Below are 21908 nucleotides of genomic sequence, written 5' to 3'. Positions count from 1 at the left end.
AGGCGAAAGGTGTGGTGGGAAAATGCACCCTTGCCAGGGTAATAGATTTGTTTTTAATATCGCTATTTCTAAATTTCATTGAGTATTATTTTTAATTTTTTGTTGGTTTCAATTACTCTCTTAAAGCATTTTTAATCATTTTGATGTTTTGGAAACTGCTTGGTTTTAGCTAGGTTTTTACTCATTGTATTTTTGTTTATGAAGTATTTGTACATTTAAATTTGAACAATATAGGTAATTTGTTGGCTTTTCGCACTCGTGTTTTTATTTTTTTCTGATAAAGATGTATTTTCTCAACTTCAACAGCAGTCAGTTTTCATTAACTGTAATAACCTTGATCTATGAAAAGAAGAGACAACATTTGGGAGATCCATTTATTTGTCAGGGAAATTACATGGCAACAACCCCACTAAAAATGTGTAATTAAAAAAGTAGGAGAGAAGACTCAGAAAAATTATTTTTGTACATGATAAGATTCCATCAACAGGATCTCAGTTGTGACTACGCTCCAGCGTCAGTCGGACAAGATGAATAATTGTAGCTGTACAATTTGTTATCAGCTCCCCCACTCAACATCAGCTGAAAGCACATACACACAGGCGATCAAAACATAAAAAATAATTACCGGTACATTTTTCTCTCTTTACATTTTCTAAACCCTGTCTCTCATTTTCTTACCCCACTTTCTGTCCAGTCCACACAGAACACTTTATCTTTGTGTGCTGCTAGGTCATACAGCGGCGCTTTGCAGCTACAAAATAAAATGGAAACAGTTAAATGCACAAATGAATTAACCCAGCACAATATACAACCACATCTTTGAATTTTCTGTCTTAAACTCATTCTAAAAGTTTTGAACAACAACTTTAAAAATGTCAAACAAACCCAAACATACTTGCGTATTAGAAGTGTTTTTACATAGCATTTAGTCGCGACTCAAATGAACTATCACACTAGAGAGAAATAGAAAGCGAGAGAGAGAAAAAAGCAAAGAAAAGGAGACAAAGGAGAGCGAGGGAAAGATAGACAGCTAACTAGCTAGCTAGCCAGCTAGAGAGAAAGAGAGAGAGAGAGAGAGAGAGAGAGAGAGAGAGAGAGAGAGAGAGAGAGAGAGAGAGAGAGAGAGAGAGAGAGAGAGAGAGAGAGAGAAAGAAAAGAATAAAAAAGGGCAGGGAGAGAAAAGTGAGAGAGGTGGAGAGTGATAAAGAGATAAATAGCTAGCTAACAAGCTAGCTAGCTAGTGAGAGAGAGAGAGAGAGAGGGGGAGAGAGAGGGAGAGAGAGAGAGAAAGAGTGAGAGAAATAGAAAGTATGAGAGAGAAAAAGAGCAAAGAGAAAAAAGAATGAGAGGTAGAGAGACAGAGATAGAGAGATAGCGAACCAGCTAGCTAGCCAGCTAGAGAGAAAGGGAGACAGAGAGAGAGTCAGAGAGAAATAGAGAGAGAAAGTGAGGAAAAAAGGGCAGGGAGAGAAAAGTGAGAGAAGTGAGAGAAAAGTGGAGAGATAGAGATAAATAGCTAACAAGCTAGCTAGCTAGCGAGAGGGGGAGTGCGAGAGAGAGCGGGGGACAGTGAAATAGAAAGTATGAGATAAATGGGCATAGAGGAATAAAAGGAGAGAAAAGAATGAGAGGTAGAGATAGATAGAGAGATAGATAGCTAACTAGATAGCGAGAGAGAGAGAGAGATTATTTATCCCTGAAATGAATCAAATAATCAAATACATAATTGCACTTCATACAGACCTTCTAGTGTCCCACAATTTGACCAGGTTGTCCAGGGATCCGGAAACCAACTGGTGCTCGTGTGACGGGGCCCACTTGACAGCGGTGACCCAACCAGTGTGGGAGGTCAGCGACAGGAGCACCAGTGAACCATCTGAAGGAGGCAAAGCGGGGAGAGTTTCTCCAGGATGTGAAAATTCTCCTAACTTTCAACAAAAGGATGGGAACAAATACCTTTGGTGCGAGGGTCCCACAGCCTGATGTGTCTGTCAGTGCTGCCGGACGCCAGCCGACGACACAAAGGCGAGTAGGAAATGCTGTTGAAGACTTTACTTCCTGTCTGCGAATTACGGCATTTCATTGCACGGTTGTCTTAAAAATCGACTTCAATTCAAGGAGAAATAAAGTCAACCAGTATTTTCAACTCCCAAAGGAAAATTCCCAATTGAAAATTACAAGAACAACTACATGATCATGCTTTACTTGTTTGAAGTTGAATGCAGCACATATTCTAAAATGTATTATTACCGTATTTTCCGGTGAATAAGGCGCACCCAAAAGCCTTCATTTTCTTCAAAAGATGACCCTGCGCCTTATACGCAGGTGTGCCTTATACATGAATTAATATTGAGCCACAAAAGGTCTTGCAACTATTGTCAGAAGCCATTGAATCTAGGAGTGAAAAAAATTCAGGTGCTTCATGAAGCTTTACTCCCCCATCACTATTTTTTGGCACAATTAATACAAATGGAAAATCTGCCATTTTTTGCTTGTTTTTGGATTTAGTGTGTCATGAAAAACAACATTTGTTTATTTCAGAAAATTTTAAGGCCAAAGTATTCCATGAAAACCTCTAAGGAACATCAACGTTTCAAAGAAACATTGGTTATCTCTGAAAATGACATTTATTATTGTATTGTGATCAATTCTGATCAAACTCTGGACTCTGACTGTTTTGCTGACATTCCCTCGCACATACAGGGGTGTCAAAGTCATTTTTTGCCGCGGGCCACATTGTAGTTATGGTTTCCTCTCGAGGGCCGTTATGAATTTGGGGAACCCATTACAATGTTTAAATCCCTTCAAATATTACATATAGAGCACACAGCAAATTAATGAATAACTCGTTTTGAAATCTGAAGTCAAGAATAATGACTTTTATTGTGGTTGACATCAAAAATATGAATTTTGGCTCAGATTTTAGCAATCATCATGGAATTTAACAAGTTGGATTTGCTTTCGCGGGCCGAAAAAATGATGTGGCGGGCCGCATTTGGCCCGCGGGCCTTGACTTTGACACCTGTGGTCTAATAGCTGTATAACATAACCCCACCTCTACTGTAGCGCCTGATAATGTGGGAGCACCTTACATATGGAAAACTTTTTTTAAACATGTCATTCATTGAAGGTGCGTTTTATACTCCAGTGCATCTTATACATGGAAAAGTTTGAAAATACATCATTCATTGGGGGTGTGCCTTATAGTCCGGTGCACTTTATAATCCGGAAAATAGGTAAACTGCATTTTCTTTTTACCAGGGTTGTCTTCATCTCTCCCGTCTCTACGTCCCACAAACGGATGGTGTGGTCCCAGGATGCGCTGCAAGCTTCCTCGCTGTCACACCACAGTACCGATGATATCGCCTCATTGTGCCCCGATAACGTCATAATAGGGGTCTGCGTGTTAACGGGAGAAATGTGTGAGGGTCACGTTCCGCCAAATTCGGATGATTTGCGACTTACCCGAGTAAGGCCCATCTGCTGCGTTTTCTGTTTCTTCCTCGGTCTGTCGGCGGGCTCCTCAATTTCATCTCCCTCATCAGAGGGAACTGGAAAAGCAAGTGTGAAATCCCTTTTGGGTGCCACCAAAGGTGATTTAGTAATAAGCCCCCGACACGAGAAACAAACCTGCCGACCATATCTTCAACATTTTGTCCCAGGAACCACTGCAGAACTGAAAAAAAGGCTGAATTAAAACCCGCTATTGCTATTTTTTTACCACTTTTCTTGCGTACCTTTGAACCAGTGGGGTCTGAAGCGACCGCGTCGACGCTCCCTGTGTGTCCCCGGCAACAGTGCCTGGCCACCATATTGTTTTTCTCAGAGTTCCACTCCCACAAGAAGATGGTTTGGTCAAGCGAGGCAGTCAGAAGCAAAGAAGTCAGGCCGTCTGGAATAAACATTTTCTCATTTAGCATGGACATTTGAAGACATGGAATATTTATCAACAAAGCAATAATTCAAAACTGTTAAACACCAAGTAGAAATACTTCGTTACTCCAACATCCAACATGCCAGTTGAGGAAATACAAAAGTATATGTGAGTCACATTACACATCTGAGCATTGGGGCTTGAGCATCTGAGAGTAGTGATAAGCAAGTGAAGCTTCATGAAGCATTTGTCATAGTTTTTGACTCCTCCAGATGGCACTCTTGGTTTAAAGTTGCAGTGGATTTTGAAGTAACCTTCATATCTAAACCAAGACCACCATCTGGTGGAGTCCAAAAATATCACAAGTGCTTCATGAAGCTTTGTTGTCCCATCACTATCAGAGAGTCATTTACATTAACAGGTATTTACACAAAATATCAAAGCCAGTCTACGGATTCTTGTTCCAAATCCAAAACCTGAATTATTTGCTCTAAAACAACAAAAAATAGGCTCATGAATAGATATAGTATACGTCGCACCCCTGAGACCGATTCACTGAACATCTCGAGTTCAGTCGAAACCAGATTAAGAACTCCTGCTATCACATATTAGCTAGCAATGTTTACGCTACCTTGTGTCAGCTATTGAGATATGATGATGTCCAATTTCTGCTTTACAGTAGACAAATTCCACACTACCTTTTAAAATTTGAAATTATTTCAAATGTTGGGCATTCTTTGCCTCTTACAAACTGTTTCCTCCTGGCTTGGTACAGTATGTGTGAAAAAACGATCACTGAAACTTCAAGGAAATAAACTCGCTCCGACTTCTGTAATTTGAACAATGGTTTGAGAGAAAAAAAAGTCTACCCTCCTTACCCCTCTTAACCCAAGCGACATCTTTGACAACATCTGTGTGTCCAACCACTTTTGTCATAGCTTTGCCCTCCAACGACCAGATGCTGGCGGTCTTGTCATAAGATCCGGTCAGGATCCTGCCAAAACAGAAGGCAGAAAAAAAATCATTTTTTTACAGTGTTGTTGAAAAGCTGGAACTTCGGAGTATCCATCATTTTACCACTCGGCATCTGCATCGACGGAACTAATCCAGTCATCGTGCATCATACACTCCTCGGGTTGTGGCGCCGTAATCCGCTCCACATACTCGATCTCCACGACATCTTCCTGCAACACTCACCCAGCTGAACATTAAGTGTTGAACTCAATGAATGCAGTCCGTATTAAGCACCGTGGCTGAGCCATACCGTTGAGATGCCTTCTGCTTCCATATGATTGAGCAATGGCATTCGAAGGAATTGACCCCTGACCAGGAAGTCAAAGTCCACCATGGTATGAGATGCTGTGGCGGAGACAACCAACACACAAATTTAAAACAATTGCAAAATATGATATTGGGTCAGGATCACGAAAAATTATTTACTGATTTACTGATTAAAATGGAGCAGAATATTTCAATTCTGGGGTGGTGTTCTGAGAGCGCAAATGGTCAGACTTCTGGGAAAACGAAAACGAAGCCTCGTGAATCACTTGTGATATTTTGCCGCCTCTAGATGGTGCTTTTGGTTAAAATGTAAAGGTTAGTGTCTTCAAAATTAACAAGACTTGCCAGTGTAGGGAAAGAGAGGCCCATTTCACGGTAAGATTAGAGCATTGTCATCAAATGGTGAGTATAGTTTTGCTTTGTTTGAATGATGCTGTGCCGATGACCATTTTGTGTTTGGGAGCCTTTTACTGAGCATCTTCATCTTTATTAAGTTCATGGAGTTGCTTGTTCTGTAGCCACAAGGGGGCACAAGGCAGTGTATTATTGTGCCGGTCCCAAGCCCGGACAAATACAGAGGGTTGTGTCAGGAAGGGCATACGTGTGTGGTTCGGACATGATCCGCTTAAAATGTACACTTTGTCACCATGAAAATTCAATTTAACTTACAAATAATTACATGTGTTTCAAATGATGTAGGCAGAATGTTAATTCAAATGCTGACTGAGCCAAAAACGTGCACCCTGTCATAATTCAAACACGTTCTTCTGTTTTCAGATATTATTAAGGCTTGACATCTTAATATCTATCGACTTTTCAACTTCCATAAGATTAAAAGGGAAATTTTAACTTCTTTGGCGTGAAAATATTCTTCTGGCAATACACACGCTACTGTTTAAATGACAAGCAATCATGTATAATTATATGAAGGATTATCAAACCATTCTTGGACTCCAGTAGTTTATTGATGACATTGCTGAGATCATTGACCTCCGAAATGGCTGGGATGGAGAATGGCACATCATCTATCGTATACCTACAGCGAGATATTTTGTTAGAACCAAGACGATACAATAAAACATCAACAGAAGGAGCAGAAGAATTGTACGCATTTCCCACCAATTTATTCATTTACTGTTCTGCATTACTGTAAGCTATACAAAGTTAGCGATCATGCTAGACATTTTAATCGTATGTTTTGGTTTGTCCTCTTACCTTGGGTTTTCAGTGTAAAACCTCGCTTGTAACTGCGACATTATTAGGATGTATGTGTACGTAACCCGCAAAAAAAATGAATAAACTAAAAAGACGCTAAACGTGTTCGTTCATAACAGTTTCCGGACCAAACGTGTCGCAGTCGTGCCATGTGGTGGCAACAGGGAGAAGCAAAAGATCTCAGGGCAACTGATGCGGGAACGGTTGCGCACGCACCGGCTTCGAATTGCATTGTGGGAAAGTACATGAGACCTGACACGAGTGTTAAACGTCAGTCGGTCATTTTTTTGGTCCGAGTGAAAAAGACGTTTATTAAACATTCAACGTCGTTTAATGTTTTCTAGTAAAACATTTGATCGTCGATCGTAGAGTTCATTGTAACACCCACTTCCGCAGTAATTAATACATTTCTTTTTGGGGGCGATATTCATTCTCGGGAAGCATATTTGCACTTGGAATATTAAGTATAAATACGCCATTATTGTTTGGACTAAAATCAGTCCCATAAAATATAAATGTATTATTTTTATTTCGTTTTTTTGTGTCCCAAATATACCAGTCACTGTTAAGGCTCATTGTGGTATATTTATAGGCAAATTGCTCGTTCAAAAACATTTACTTGATAAGGACACCCGTAATAAACAAAACAAGGATTGCAATATGTCACATTTTTTAATGGATATGGACCCCAGGTTTAAGCCCTTTGTCATAAAATGTAGCAAGATATCTGCCACTCTATCTTGGACAAGCTCTTAGGTATTGTTGGGCTTTCTTGACAGAATACTTTGTTTGCCGTTTTTGAATAACGCTGGACAAATTGTTTAATCTGTGTGCTTTGATATCTAGCACAGATTTCTTTAATGCATATTTCCTTGAACACAATCACCGCTGTGAAATCAGATTGCGAGAAATATCTTTCTTCAGGAGAGCCAGGAAAACTGTGATGTCCAGTACCATATAGCATAACCATGTCTCACAACACGCATTGCGCTACAAAACAGAAGAAAACAATAGTCTTACTGCAATACATTTATTGCTTCTGCAGTCTTCAGGTTTGTGTCTTAGTCTGCACGGGAGAGGTTGTGATATAGGTGTTCAAATACTTTTGAAAACAAACCTTAAATCATGTTTATTAAAAAGGTTCATTTTACTTTTTCAGTCTGAGCAAACCTGTCAGAAAAAAAAACAAAGGAGGAAAAACCATAAATGAGACACAAAGTTAATACATGTCCCTTAAAGAAAAAACTATGATTGTAAAAACAAAAAATATACATTGTTCTTTTTCAGTCTTCCGTCTCCTTGATCTTTTTCTTCTTTTTCTTTTTCTCTGTTGGCTAGAGATGCAAAAGTCGGCATTAATAAACATCCATCATGCAAAAACAGCTGTGGTGCAAACAAGTTGTACCTCGGACACCACAACACTCTCTTCCTCCTCTTTTGGCACCACATCACGATCTTTCTTCTTTTTCTTTTTCTTAGGGGGTTCTTCAGAGGCAGCCGAAACGTCGTCTTCTTCCTCTGTTAGACATAAGTAAAATTCAGATTAAAAAATATATATTTTTGAAAATCATACTACATTTTTCTCTTCCACCACACACCTGCTTCTGCTATTTTTTCCCTTTTGGACTTTTTGGCTTTCACGGCGGGCGTGGAAACCTCTTCTTCCTCCTCCTCTTTCATTTCTTCAAACTTCCTCTTTTTTGAAGTAGAGGGGATCAAAGAATCCCCAGACGGATCATAGAGTCTCACCTCACTGTTTTTTGGGGCAGGTCAGAAGTTAACACTGTTTATGGTCATATCATATGGAGAAAATGAGAAGTGTTCTTGACGATGACAGGATTTACCTCTTGTGCATATATTTGTCTGCCTGTGCCATGGCTTTGCCTGTTCCACTGATTCTTCGAATCTATACAAAGTAACAGAGACGTCAAAACAAATTCGTCTTATACACGACAGCAAAATTATATGCCAGGGCTTCAAAACATTTGCCGCGAAGCTATTAAAAATGTCTTTCATCACTATCCAAATTATATTCCATGTCAGAGGAAACAAAATACAATACAGTGCCTTGGACCAAGCCCTTTATAGTTTAACTTTTTAGTAAATTTGATTTTCACTTTTATAACGTTTTTACATGTTAATGTGCAAATGAGGTAACACTATTTAACATTGGTGATGTCCATTTTAAATGAAATACGACATCTGCTTTTTTCCCTAAGTGTGTGTTAATGGATGAACTGTGGATAATGTGACTGTAGCCAACACTGCTTTTTTTATTTTGTTTTTGAAAAAGCCTATGCAACAATATTTTAAATTTAGGGGTGTAAAATTTCGTTTAAAAACTTTGAGAACCTCGGTTTTAGGGATGCAAAAGTAAACAAAGATGGATAGCTAGCTAGCTAGATAGATAAAGCAAATAAATAAATCAAAACAAAGAAAGCCGGACCAATGGAAAACAAATCGTGCTCGATGGGAAGTCAAGTAGAGGATGTTTCAACTTACTCCTCTTTCCTCTAACATCCGTAACCTGGCCTCTAGTTTGGCTCGATTCTCCACCCCCATTTCTGCATTTGTGTCCTCCCCTAAGGCATCGTAGCGGATGGCGAGGGATGTTTTGGCCGCTAACATTCTGGAAATCTGGATGAGGGCGAAAGAAATATTAAAGATCACACTTGTTCCAAGCCGAAATAGTCAAATGGTCCTGGGATTTTACCTTGCCCTTGTTCTTGGCAGTGGTCTGGCCCACCAGCGAGGCGTGGTAAATGAGACCGTACTTAGGCGTGTCTTTGCGGGTCTTGAGTGCTCGGAAGAGTGCCTTTTCTGCTCCCAGAATCTGAACCGTGGAGGCTGGGTGCTTTGCCAGATTTAATAGCGAACCTGTGTCGGAAAAAGAGGATGTTAGCAAGCCGCCGGGATCTTGGGTGAAACTTCTTAAGTGGGACTATCTTTGAAAGCTCAGAAGAGGTAGTGACTTAGAAACATCAAAAATGTTTCAGTTACAATCGACAAGGGTGTCGTTTATCTTCAGCGCTCGAGCTAGCTACGGTGCCGCAATTACGACATGACTCACCAGCATGTGAGATGAGACGGGCGCCAACCAATTCACCCACCATCACTGTCAGATTGGGGGCGATCGCCATCATCCGGTTCTTCAGGTAGTCGTAGAGCTGAGCGCGGTACTCCGTAATTTCTACCACCTAGACAAAAAAAGGAGCCTTTCTATTCAGAAAAAAAAAAACAAGTGGCTACAAAGAAGAGAGCTGAGGGTAGTAATGGGAAAATGAAGCTTCACGATGCACCTGTGATATTTTTGACTGCTCCTTGGTTAGTGCAAAGGAAATGTCTTAAAAATACACTGCATTGTGAAACTAAGAGTGCCATTAAGAGGAGTCAAAAATTGCAAGTGCTTCACGAAGCTTCACTTGTGAATCACTAGCTGAGGGACCATTCAGATGAGGTAGTGACTGAAAAAATCCTACATTATTGTTTCTGGAGGAAGACATTTGTCGTCATCATCACTAAGGTCACCCGTACCTTTTTGAAGAACTAAATATTACAGCGGAGAACATACCTGCTCGCACAGGTGCCGAATGTTGCTGATGTCCTGATCAGAGACTTCTGTTCCCATGGAGATCTCAGCTGCCAGTTTCACCTCAGCTTCGATTTCCTCAGGAAGTAGCTCCGAAAGGTCGCTGCCGGCCACGTTGGTGCGGTCACCAATTTTCAAGACTGTTTTGCAGTAGGCCAAGTTGTCGGTGATGACCTTCCCCAGCTCTGGGAAGTGCCAGCCGTACCACTCTCTGCACCGCATGATGTAATTGTTCAACTCCTTGTCCAGGTCATCCAAAAGCGCTGTACAGCCCACAAAACGGCGATACATTTCAGTTTCAGCATTCCTCTTACAAAGCTCTTCTACATATCACAACTTTCCAATACACTCCCTGTGCAGTAAAAGAGGATACTACACACTTGACCTTGGTGCCAAAATGTATTCAAATGCTGCAAATTCTTTTATAACGAATGCTTCCCTATCTTCTTCCTCAAACCGAGCTATGAGTAAGTGAAGCTTCATGAAGCGATAGTTTATGAATTTTCTAGATGGCACTAGTGGTTTAAAGATGCAGTGGATCACTTGTGATATTTTTTGACTGCTCCAAATGGTGTTCTTGGTAAAAAAATAGTTTAGTGCAGGGGAAATGTTTTAATAATCCACTGCATCTTTAAACCAAGACTGCCATGTAAATGGAGTCAAAAACTATTGCAAGTCCTTCATGAAGCTTCAGTTGCCCATCACTACTTTGCTCTAACCATCATCTTTAAACAAAAAGCACCATCTGGAGGAATCAAAAATAGCACTAGTACTTCATGAAGCTTCGTTTTCTTGTACGCATTTACCACTCCCTCCGTACAGTGGCATGTCAAACTCGTCTGTGCGGCTTGGTAGAAACGCAACTTGGATTAACGCCAAACACACTTACATATCGCTTGCACGATCATGGTGTCCACTTTGTCGGGGCTGAACTTGAGCTTGTAACGGGACAGACTGGGGGGAAAAAATATGCAAACATAAATACCAGGATGAACACAATACACGCCATAAACTAACTTTTGGATTTCCCATGAGGGAGTAGCCGCCTCAGTGGTAGTGACGAACGCTGAAAGAAAATCTACAGGACGTTTCAGACAGCAACATATAATCATCGACAGCGGTTCATCAGACGACACACGAAGCGTATCGGCGTTTACCTATGAGCCAAGCCGAGTGACATGGCGCTCATTTCTCGGGGTGGAAGTCCCGAGATAAGGCCTTCCATCTGGCTCCTGATGCACCTCATGAGTTCAGCGACAGCGGGGCTGTGGATGCAACTAAGGTCCAGCTTTTCCTAAAAATGAAGGAAATTTAATTGTTACTGTCAATAGTGCAATGACGAACGAGCATGAACGCGGTGGCCAAGTCACCTACTTTGAGGACACCGCCAAGTTTTGCGTCACTGATGGCCAGCTGTTCGTGAGCCTCCTTAGCCACCATCTTCTTCAGCACCTTTTTTAAACTTTTACTAATTTTCCCCTCGACAAGGGCCGTGGCAGCTGAGTTGAAGAATTAAGCACAACTGGATTAATGAAAAGATGTAACAGGATCTGGAAAATACACAGTCTTATTGACTATCCTCGGTGACAGCATGTGGAAAATGTCCAGTTTGTGGTCTCAGTGGTAGTGACGAGTACGATATACTTCACCCATGAAGTCAGAAACATGAAATGCATCAAAGACCATCGAACTACATGTGACATTAATTAGCTCTGGTGAACAGGGTGTGTCAATTACCTGCCAAAGCCTCTGTCGTGTCCTGGAACTTCTCAAAGTGCTTTAGTTTCACGCTGAAAAACAATAACTAACTGTTACCTGAATGTTCACCTTCACCATGGGAAAACAATGACCCAAGACTGATATAAAAGTTCCTAGAATTAGCTACATTTTATTATATTAGTGAGTCCCAACCAATGTGCACCAGAAAATTAGTGTGCCATGCGATATTAGAAATTGTATCATGCATGTGAGGTGTATTCAATTAAATACAATACATATTGATTTATATAGCACTTTAACAACAGCTGAAGCTGTAACAAAGCGTTTACCATTTATTATTTTATTGAACATAACGTGTACATCATTCCAATTTGCTTGTATTTATGCTGTACACACTGGTGGAATCGGGTTTTGGGATTACAACAACAAATGTATTTGTACCACATGTTGAACGAAAATATGTGTAATGACGGTGGTAGCGTGTTTTTATGAATCATCCGACTTTTGAACTACATTGTTTTTTTTCAATCATTTTTATTTGGTGGTGTGCGGTGAGATTTCAATGGAATGTGGACCATATTTAATGATTGGGAAACATTGCATTCGATTGTCCTTGATCGTCCGTGAGATATATTTACTTACATTTTATTTGCCTTTTCGGGAGTCTCAAACTCCTTGTACAGACTGTCGATCTTCTGCAGTTTGGATTCATCAAGAACCTAGAGTCGTGGAAAAAGCTAACTTTACTCACACACGTGGTTGCAGGGCCGGCAGACAGAATACTGTAAACTTTTATCAAGACATATGTCATATATTCAAGTACAAAAGGTGGGTTGCAGTTGATTGATCTCCTACATTGGACAAAATATCAGACATAATCCTAATCTTAAAATGGGTTCGTCAAATGGACGAAATATCTCTGCAGCTAGCGAAATTGCTAATGTAAGCTAATCCACGTTGCGACAATTCTGAAAATGGAAAAGACGATTTGGATGACGTACTTTAAAAATGGCAAAGCCTGCAGCGGTCTCAAACAAGACGAGCATTTTCACATCAGGCGTGGATCGCTCCTTGTTGTTGTTTTTGAAGTCTCGGTTATCTTTACGTATTCATTCAAGTTCCGTGTCGTCCAACGACAGCGATCTTCGACTGGAAAACTCACACCACGTTTTGCTGTTTCTTCTTCGGGGGAAAAAGACTGCTCGGATGGGAGGAAATTCAGTATGTTACTGCTCTCTATCGAACAATAATGTAACTGAAGACGTCATATCCGTTTACGTTTCCCCAACTGCTCTCGTGAAAATACTGTACAGTCGTTACAAAAATTGACTACTACTAAAAATAATAATAGTAAAAATAAGATGCATGCCTGTGAATTCCAATTATTTATGTGCATTGCTGTGTATATAAGTTATTAAATCAAGAGACTTCAAATAAATGTCAGTTTAAAAAATACGAATAAAATAACAGTCAAATTTAGAACCAATCGATCCATCAATTTAATTGCTATTTTTCGCCAGTCATTACATATTGTAATGCGATAAGAAAAAAAGTGAATATTTACCTCATTTAGCAGACAGCGAGGAACACCAGCGGCTCCGGGCCCCCCTGCGACCTCGATGAGGATGAAGCAAATCGATAATGGGTGGATTGATGGTATGACAGCAAAACAAAACTGTCAATGTTTCCAAATATTCCTAACGAAATACATGTACTGTGACAGTCTTCTTCTTCTTTTCCTTTCGGCTTTTCCCTTCATGGGGTCGCCACAGCAAATCAGTGTCCTCCATCTTCCGAGGTTTGATCTGCTTGTTTGTTTTGGCCAAGCTTTAACGTCGGATGCCCTTCCTGACACAACACTCTGTATTTATCCGGGTTTTAATAGGTAACGCTATCATATTTTAACCGCTAGGGGCGGTAGAGGAATTCAATGCTAATTGCAAACCGACAAACAACAAGCAAATGAGATTGAAACACTAAAAACACGCACATGTGGACACCGGGGAAGACGTGGTGCGATACATTTTGTTTTGTGTTACTTATGTCACGGTGACTTTAAATCTACAGCATGGAGAATTTTGGCTCCTACCCTCCACCCAACTTTGACTGTCCTCCTCCGAACACCATCCAATTGTCGCGACCGAAACCGCCCAACTCAACAAGCAGCTTCCACCCCAGCATGTGGACTTGGAACGAGTCACCTCCGGAACCTCATCCCAACTGGTCTTACGGCGGCCAAGCGAACTGCAACTACCGTCCACCATCAGGAGCTGCTTTCCACTCACCAAACTATGGATCTCAATATTCACACGGTGAGTGTCGATGTTTATGAGCTGCTTTTCACGATATAAAAATCGTGCAACTTCATGAAGAGTAACGGTGTTCGTTCGTCGTGCTAAAAAAACAATTTGGGTGCATTTTAGTCCGCTCAATTTCTCCTACTTTTTCATAGAACGTAATATTAATTTTATTCGGTCCAGTAGTCGCTATTTGACATAATTGTACCTTGGTCAAGTTCATAGTCCCTCCCCAACAAGCAGGCAATCTACACGCAGAGAGCAACGTTAGTCTCAGATGTTTGCTTGAACAGCTTAAACCAGGGGTCGGTAATTTATTGCTCTCGAGCCAGCGAGGGATCTTTTGATGATTGCATCTGGCTCGCAGATACAACAAAATATTATCGCTTTTTGGTATAAAATCAATCCGATTTCAGCGACTTAGTCATTGCACTGGTATGCGTGCAAATGTTTCGTATTATTGGTGTAATTATTGTCCTACGTTTTGATGATGACTGAGTGATTCTCTCTCAAATTGGTCAGGTCGTCAATGGTATCACGCTGGACAACAAAATTGGAGCAATTACGGACCTGCTGGCAACCGTGGGAAAAGGGTAACTATTATCATATTGTTTTTTATCCTTGATGTCACAGCTTTGTAAACCTTTTGGGGAGTCCAGTTACTAGTGATGGTAAAACGAAGCTTAATGAAGCACTTGTGATATTTTTTGACCCCAATAGATGGTGCTCTTGGTTTAAATGTGAACGTTAGTGCAAAGTAAATGTCTTAAAAATCTATTGCATCTTTAAACCAAGAGTGCCAACGACAGGAGTCAAGAACTCTCACAAGTGATTCATGAATATTCAATTGCCCCTGTTATCCCTTTGAGTTGAGATATTTTTTCAAGGTCCCCTTCACAATCCACTTGCCAAATGCATGTTTGTTGGGATTTCTTTATATCTTTTTTTCGTTATCAGAAAATCTGCGACCATCACGCTAATTACAATTGCAACGTTAATGCAGACGCACTAGCTACAATTTTCTGTAACTTCTTTATTCTAACCGGTTGCTGTGTAGATGTTTGAATATGATAAGGCTGCCTTTTAACTTTCAGCGTCAAAACAAGAAAGACCCCGATTTCCAGCACTTTTGTGACACGTGCGACCGAGGATTCAAGAACCAAGAGAAGTACGACGAGCATGTTGCTCAACATGTTAAGGTAATATTTTTATTTCAGTCTCAGATTTTGACTCCTTCAAACCAGCTGAATACCGACTCTCTTCCCTTTTAGTGTTCCGTCCCAGACTGCAGCTTCGTGGCGCATGAAAAAATTGTCAGCATTCACTGGAAAAATGTAAGACTCCAGAACACTTTATCTTCTGTTATGATGTGCTCTTTGCTAATAATATAGCTTGCTATTTTGCAGACTCACGCACCAGGAATGAAGAGAATTAAGCTGGACACAGCAGAAGAGATTGCTAAGTGGCGAGAGGAGAGACGCAAGTCTGTATTCTCAAATGGATGCTGGCTCATCTTGAAGTGGTAGTCACTGACGTGTGCTTTTACTTATCTTCCTAGGAACTATCCAACTTTACAGAATATTGAGAAAAAAAGAACACTGGTGGAGGAACGGGAGAAGACGGGAGCGGTTCTGGAGACGGCTCAGTTCGGGTAGGTCACTCTAAAACAATGTGACCAATTCCAGCAAATTGAAGCTCTTTGCCTGTGGCCCGAGTTATTGCTGTGAGCTTAGTGACTCCATTTTGTGTTGTTGAACATCTTTTCTGTCATGTTGTATAGACGCATGAGAGGCAGAGGACGACGTGGGAGAGGTAATCAAAGGTTCCACGGGAAACGTCCTCAAAGTGGGCATCCATGTGACGCTGAACCTGGAGCAGAAAGACCGCCACCCCTCATCCAGCCCGACAGAATGGTGATCCACTGGGAGTGTTGGCCAAAGGCAACATTGGTGAGTGAGAGCAGGAATGCCACAAGACTAGTGATTGGCAAGTGCAGCTTCATGAAGCACTTGTGATAGGTTTTGACTCCTCTCGAAGGCATTCTTGTTTTAAAGATGAATTTTTAAGCTATTTCCTTTGGACTAACCTTTACATTTAAACCAAGAGCACCATCTGAAAGATGAAAAAATATCACAAGTGCTTCATGAAACGTCGTATTCCCATGACCACACAAGACGTCTCAAACTGACTCTGTGTGTCGGACCTAATAATTAAGCAGATTCAAATCAACATGGCAGTTTTCCCAACTCCTTCCCATTCAGATTCCGACAAAGATGATGTGGACGCTGACTCCATGGCCACTGGTCCAATTGTGGCGCCAAAACAGATGAGCGCCGCATTGGGGTCTCTTGTAACCAACTATGGCTCCATGAGCGAGAGTGAAACAGATGAAGGAGCACAGGGTGGGTTTAAGTATTTGTCCTTTTTTTCTCAACATTAGCATGATTTTGTTGTGCCTGCCTATTTTATATGATCAATTTTATCATCATTTGACATTTCAGACTCTACGATACAAAGAGCCAAAAAATTGCTCCAGGAAAACCAGGATTTGCTTGACCACAACGACGGATCTGTCACAGTTGCCAAAACTTCCACACTGGACAGGCAAGCTTCCGACGGGTCTCGTCCGTGGTCTACCTTGAAGACATCAAACAATATACAAAGAGGACAAGGGAGAAGAGGAGGAAGAGGAGGAAGGCGAGGTCGGCGTGCATATCAAGATATTCCGCAGAAACGGCGGCCCACTCTGCTCGAGATGGTGAGGAATTGATGTGAATTGTAGTGATTGGAAAATGAAGCGCTTGTGATATTTTTTGACTCCTCCAGATGGTCCTCTTGGTTTAAATATGAAGGTTCGCACAAAGGAAATGTCTTTAAAATCCACTGCATCTCTAAACCTAGAATGCCATTGAGAGAAGTCTAAAACTATCACAAGTGCTTCGTGAAATTTCTCTTGCCCATCAGTTGTAGATTGTATTGTCTGATATCTCTGGCCAGAAAAGGTGCAATATTGTTAATATAGTACAGTTCATTTGTGAAATATAGTTTGTATTTCACTCCAAGTCAAGGGTCAGGAACCTTTTTAACTAACAGAGCCATAAAAGTAAAATATTTAGAAATGTTTTTCAGTGAGAACCACACACACGCAAGCATGCGCGGCCACTTTTCAACAAAATGTCAGAATGTATTATTTAAAATAACTTTGTGATAGTACTCACCATTAACATGAATGGTTTTTCGTTCCTCATGATTGGTAAAAATCCAACCAAATGATTGGAATGAAACTCAACTTGCCGGGTCCATACGCAAAGTTACTGCTAGCCAGCCTAAACACGTCTCATTAGCTTCCATGCTTACTTTCTGATGTCTCTCGCAGAAGTATATTGATGCCAACGTTAGCATGGGGCTTATCAAAGTGCCACAGACATTCGACTGATTCGTCGATGGTATTGTTTCATTGCAAAATAGAATCACAACCTTTTGTCTCCACCAAGGTGAATCCTTCGGTCAATTCAACCTGAAGTGTACAATACTCATATTTTTTTTTTTTTACTCGTGGGCTTATTTAAAAGGGGCGTTGACCCGTTTCAACATGAACGGCCAGTATCATGCAATCTAAATTGCACTTTCCGCCAACCTAGGTCAGTATCATCCAATCAAAATTGCGCTTTCCGCCAACTGCAGCCCAACCAGGAAATGAACAGTGAAAAATCGAGAATATGTATGTAGTTTTATCGGCGAGCCAGATGCAATCATCAAAAGAGCCATACATTGTATATGGCTCGCGAGCCATAGGTTTCCGACACCTGCTTTAAGTACAATACTTTTGCATTTAGACTGGAGAAAATACACAGCATGATATTTTGTATTGGGAGAATGCTGAGCCTATTTTTTGGTGTTGTTTGTTGTTTTGCTCAGCTACTTGCTCCCGACATCCGGCATGAGAGAAACGTCCTCCTCCAGTGTGTTCGCTATGTGGTCCAAAATGACTTTTTTGGGCTGGAGAATAAAGCCCAATTCCAGCCGAGGATCGAACAGACGCAAGCTGATGGAAATTCAGTTCAGGAAGTCAGTAATGGATGCAGGACTTTGTCTGATTCTCTTTATGGTCGTAAGAGATGTTATGTCGAGGTTGGTACTTCAATTCCGGAAGCCACCATCAAGCCAGAGACACGTCTGGACCAGGGACTACTCAGTGACCAAACTGGTTCCGTAGAACTTGGTGATAAGGCTCTACAACCACCAACTGATCAAAGCGTTGAGGCCATGCCACCAACGGATCACTTCAGTACAGAAAAATCCACTCTTGTGCATTCTATTGCTAATACAGAGCAGATTGTGGATGATAAGGACCAACCAGCAACCACGTACCATCACAGTGATTCAGTGGAACCTTGTGAAAGTGAATCTACAAATAATATTTATGATGATGAGATATGGGAAATGGCAATTTGATTTCCGTTGTTTTGAAAAGCTTAATATTTTTCTTTCATTGTTACTAAATTGATGTGATGGTACAACACATTAGCTCAGTACTTTCATCATATATACTTTTTCTCCAACAGTGATTAATGTTCACACGTATTTTCCTTAAATGTACTTTAAGTACACAAATAAAGTATGTGTGTTTCCCTATTTCTCCAACATTGACTGCCTTTGAGTTTGGTGTAAATTTTGAATTAGCGACCGCTGTCCGCATTTCATTTCACAAGTATTTGGTGTCAAATAATTGTACTTAGCCATTTCTCACCACCAGCTTCCTTTGGTTTAGGTGTATGTTGTCTGTATTATTTCTTATCTGTAGTAAAAACATGTAGTACTTGTGTACCGTTAATGAAGTGTTTGTACTAAGTACTTTTCTTCCTACATATCCATTGGCATGTAGGCACATTTTAGGCACAAATGATCTCTTCAAGTACATTCGCGAAGTAACCACGAGTTGTCTATTCACCGAGAAACAACACACCGTGTTTTATTTTACTGAAGCCGAAGGTTACAAAATATGTGATCCGTTTCCCCGGAAACAAGCATTGCGTCGGACCTTTTGTCAAGGTAACGACGACTGGGTGATGCAGAAAGAAATGAAGCCGTATGCAGCATGAGTTTCACATAGCAAGGCAACATTTTTTCACTCGCAACGAAGCATTTTATTCCCATTTAAGATCACATTTTAGACGTCACGAGCTTTACATTGACGCCGCGTAACAACATTGAGTTGTCGATCTACGCGTGTACTATTTGACATTTTTTTTTTTACGCGATTGGTGTTACCATAGCAATGGATAATTTAAAACGTAAATTGAAAGTCGATATTTCAAAAAACACGAGTAAGGCTTAATACTTTTGTTCGGCGCTTTCGAGTATTAGTTAGTAGTTAATAATGGCCAAAAATTGCGTTCACGTTGACCCGCCGTTGGTCGAATTCAAGGACGTGCAACTGGGAAAAGTCTACAAAACTGTTATCACAGCCACCAACGTTGGCAGAACCACGAAGGAAATATTCTTTGAAAACCCAAAATTGAAGGTATAGTACATCGCCATGTTCTAAAACCTCAAATTGTCTCAACCATATGCAATATTGTTCATCAACACTGAGCCGTTTTCTTCAAAACCTACCACATAAACAATCTGCAATAAGGCTATTAGGAGTCTTGTTTGGCATAAGTAAGCTCAACTAAACTTTCTCCTGTTGCACCCCATTCAGGTGGAATTTCGTAACATTCATCTTCAAACATTTTAAGTGTCACAACATCACAAGCAAATTGATGTCAGGAGGCCAAGTGGGCCACTTCGGAAGACATTCATTTGTCGCCCAACCAATCTCCAACCCAATTTACACACCTAACTTTTATTTGTCATGGATTTTCTTTCCTCAACCTATTCTCTCACCCTCAACACTCATACCCGCCTCCCCCATCCTTTTTGGCCTCACCTGTCTCCTCAGGTCTCTAAATTCCACCCATTGACTCAACCCGTCGAGCCATCACGCAGCCATCTAACCACCATCAGTTCACTACCTGTGCCAATCCGTGTCTGGCCACCATTTTATAATAAATAATACATGTACATTTAATTTCTAAGCATCTTTCAAAACTCTCAAGGACACTTTACAGTCACGGGATGGGACGGAGATGACCGTCCTTAAATCTACTTTAAGTACCCTAATTTCAACCCCTCTAACGGTCTCCTTATGTCTCTCTTTGCCAAAGACCTTCTCGTTGATTCCAGTTTCACATACAGTGTCTTAAAAACGTATTAATACCCCTTGAACTTTTGCACATTTTGTCAAGACCACAAACATGAATATATTTTATTGACATTTTATGTGAAAGACCAACGCAAAGTGGTTCACAATTATGAAGTATCAAAGGAAAATTATACTTGACTTTCAAAGAAAATGTAGCATGCAAAAATATTCAGCCCCCTTTTCTCTGAGTGCAACCAGTTATCTTCAGAGATTGGCTGATGATTGCTGAATGATCAGCGGTTGACTTTTTGATCAAATGGAGTCCACCATTGTGTAATCTAACCTTACTATACATACAGCTGTTATGTGATGGCCTAAGAGGATGGTAAGAGGACACTGGTCAGTGAACAGTATCACTAAATCCAAGGAACAACCAAACAGGCCAGGGATTAAGTTATGGAGACTTTTAAAGCAGTGTGAGGTTATAAAAAGATTCCCCAAGCTTTGAACATCTCACAGAGCACAGTTCAATCTATCATCAATAAATGGCTAGAGTATGGTACAACTGCAAACCGACCAAGACATGGCCATCCACCGAAACTTAGATGCCGAACAAGGAGAGCACTGATCAGAGATGCTCTGGAGGAGCTGCAGAGATCCAGAGCTCAGGTCCATAGGACAACAATTAGTTGTGCATTGCACTAATCTGGCCGTTAATGGAAGAGTGGCAAGAACAAAGCTATTGTTAAAAGAAAGCCATAAGAAGCCATGTGGAGGACACAGCAAACATGTGGAAGAAGGTGCTCTGGTCAGATGAGACCAAAGTGGAACTTTTTGGCCTAAATGCAAAACGTGATGTGTGACGGAAAACTAACACCACACACCACTCTCAACACACCGTCCCCACTGTCAAACATGGTGGTGGCAGCATCATGTTGTAGGGCTGCTTTTCTTTAGTGGGGACAAAGAACGTGGTCAGAGTTGACGGGAAGATGGATGGAGCCAAATACAAGACAATCTTGGAAGAAAACTTGATGGAATCTGCAAAAGACTTGGGGCGGAGGTTCACCTTCCAGCAGGAAAACGGCCCTAAACATAAAGCCAGAGCTACAATGGAATTGTTTAAAACAAAACATATTACTGTGTTAGAATGGCCCAGTCAAAGTTCAGACCTAAACCCAATCGAAAATATGTGGCAAGATCTGAAAACTGCTGTTCATGAATGCTCTATATCAATCTTACTGAGCTTTTCTGCAAAGAAGAATGGGCGAAAATTCCAATCTCTAGATGTGCAAAACTGGTAGAGACATACACCAAAATACTTGCCGCTGTAATTGCAGCGAGAGGTGCTTCCACAAAGTATTGACACAGGGGACTGAATACTTTAGCACGCCACATTTTGTCTTTTTTTATATATTTTTTTAATTGAAAGTCACGTATAAATGTCCTACTTCACAATTATGAACCGCTTTGTGTTGGTCTTTCACATAAAATGCAAATAAAATATATACATCTTTGTGGTCAAAATGTGACAAAATGTAGGAAAGTACAAGGGGTATTAATACTTTTTCAAGCAATTGTAAAAGGGGTGTGTTTGTTGTTGAGCCTGTGCTGTTGCATCACCAATTCTCTGTAATACGTAATGAAGATTATGGGTAACCAACTGCGTATTTGGCAAGCAGATTAAAGCACTTGCTTTCATTTCAGTTCAGATGACCGGCAGAGTGCGAGCCAATCACAGGGTAC

At 40.8% G+C, this 21908-nt stretch overlaps 3 protein-coding genes and 1 non-coding gene across 5 annotated transcripts; 1 reads left to right on the top strand and 3 right to left on the bottom strand.

Annotated features, from left to right (window-relative positions):
• Nucleotides 1–366: 366 nt before the first annotated feature.
• wdr12 (WD repeat domain 12) lies at nt 367–6556 on the bottom strand. The gene is made up of 13 exons (XM_089002095.1): nt 6371–6556; nt 6097–6191; nt 5139–5233; nt 4952–5058; nt 4753–4868; nt 3738–3892; nt 3631–3676; nt 3466–3551; nt 3259–3399; nt 1957–2062; nt 1744–1876; nt 679–751; nt 367–579 (listed from the first exon to the last, which is right to left on the bottom strand). The coding sequence occupies exons 1-13, from the start codon at nt 6409–6411 to the stop codon at nt 502–504; spliced, it is 1272 nt and encodes a 423-aa protein (XP_088858221.1). The 5' UTR covers nt 6412–6556; the 3' UTR covers nt 367–501.
• Nucleotides 6557–7383: 827 nt separating this feature from the next.
• Nucleotides 7384–13430, bottom strand: nop58 (NOP58 ribonucleoprotein homolog (yeast)). 2 transcript variants are annotated; one of them, XM_089008450.1, is made up of 16 exons: nt 13243–13430; nt 12680–12876; nt 12321–12397; nt 11697–11749; nt 11334–11458; nt 11117–11253; nt 10849–10913; nt 9942–10222; nt 9441–9567; nt 9084–9247; nt 8873–9007; nt 8215–8276; nt 7969–8123; nt 7776–7888; nt 7643–7704; nt 7384–7540 (listed from the first exon to the last, which is right to left on the bottom strand). In XM_089008450.1, the coding sequence occupies exons 2-15, from the start codon at nt 12722–12724 to the stop codon at nt 7654–7656; spliced, it is 1590 nt and encodes a 529-aa protein (XP_088864576.1). In that variant the 5' UTR covers nt 12725–12876; nt 13243–13430; the 3' UTR covers nt 7384–7540; nt 7643–7653. The 2 variants fall into 2 exon arrangements, with proteins under 2 accessions (XP_088864576.1, XP_088864569.1); XM_089008443.1 differs by having other exon boundaries at nt 7384–7704; nt 13243–13428.
• LOC148903772 (small nucleolar RNA SNORD11B) lies at nt 9812–9897 on the bottom strand. Its single transcript, XR_016117714.1, has one exon. It is a non-coding gene; the product is annotated as a small nucleolar RNA SNORD11B (small nucleolar RNA).
• Nucleotides 13431–13628: 198 nt separating the features above from the next.
• Nucleotides 13629–18619, top strand: nufip1 (nuclear FMR1 interacting protein 1). Its single transcript, XM_089008431.1, is given in 11 exon segments — nt 13629–13990; nt 14498–14568; nt 15070–15174; nt 15247–15309; nt 15382–15458; nt 15534–15626; nt 15756–15877; nt 15880–15924; nt 16237–16377; nt 16477–16733; nt 17894–18619. Coding segments are annotated over 11 exon segments (1755 nt in total). The 5' UTR covers nt 13629–13746; the 3' UTR covers nt 18431–18619.
• The last annotated feature ends 3289 nt before the right edge of the window (nt 18620–21908 follow it).

The sequence above is a fragment of the Hippocampus bargibanti genome, linkage group LG01, assembly GCF_051943395.1.
Source record: "Hippocampus bargibanti isolate YZ-2025 linkage group LG01, ASM5194339v1, whole genome shotgun sequence".
NCBI lineage: Eukaryota > Metazoa > Chordata > Actinopteri > Syngnathiformes > Syngnathidae > Hippocampus > Hippocampus bargibanti.
The sequence above is the reverse complement of the archived record's forward strand: the minus strand, read 5'-3'. Positions and strand labels throughout refer to the sequence as shown.

Excerpts from the sequence above, each read along its gene's own strand:
- wdr12 (XM_089002095.1), bottom strand. The coding sequence starts at position 6,411 with ATGTCGCAGTTACAAGCGAGGTTTTACACTGAAAACCCAAG. Across the intron at positions 3,893-4,752 it reads TGTCGCTTGGGTTAAGAGGG|ACGGCCTGACTTCTTTGCTT; the intron begins GTAAGGAGGGTA and ends TGTTTATTCCAG. Across the intron at positions 2,063-3,258 it reads GAGAGATGAAGACAACCCTG|ACAGGAAGTAAAGTCTTCAA; the intron begins GTAAAAAGAAAA and ends CGTAATTCGCAG.
- nop58 (XM_089008450.1), bottom strand. The coding sequence starts at position 12,724 with ATGCTCGTCTTGTTTGAGACCGCTGCAGGCTTTGCCATTTTTAAA. Across the intron at positions 11,459-11,696 it reads CACGACAGAGGCTTTGGCAG|CTGCCACGGCCCTTGTCGAG; the intron begins GTAATTGACACA and ends TCTTCAACTCAG. Across the intron at positions 10,223-10,848 it reads CATGATCGTGCAAGCGATAT|CGCTTTTGGATGACCTGGAC; the intron begins GTAAGTGTGTTT and ends TGGGCTGTACAG.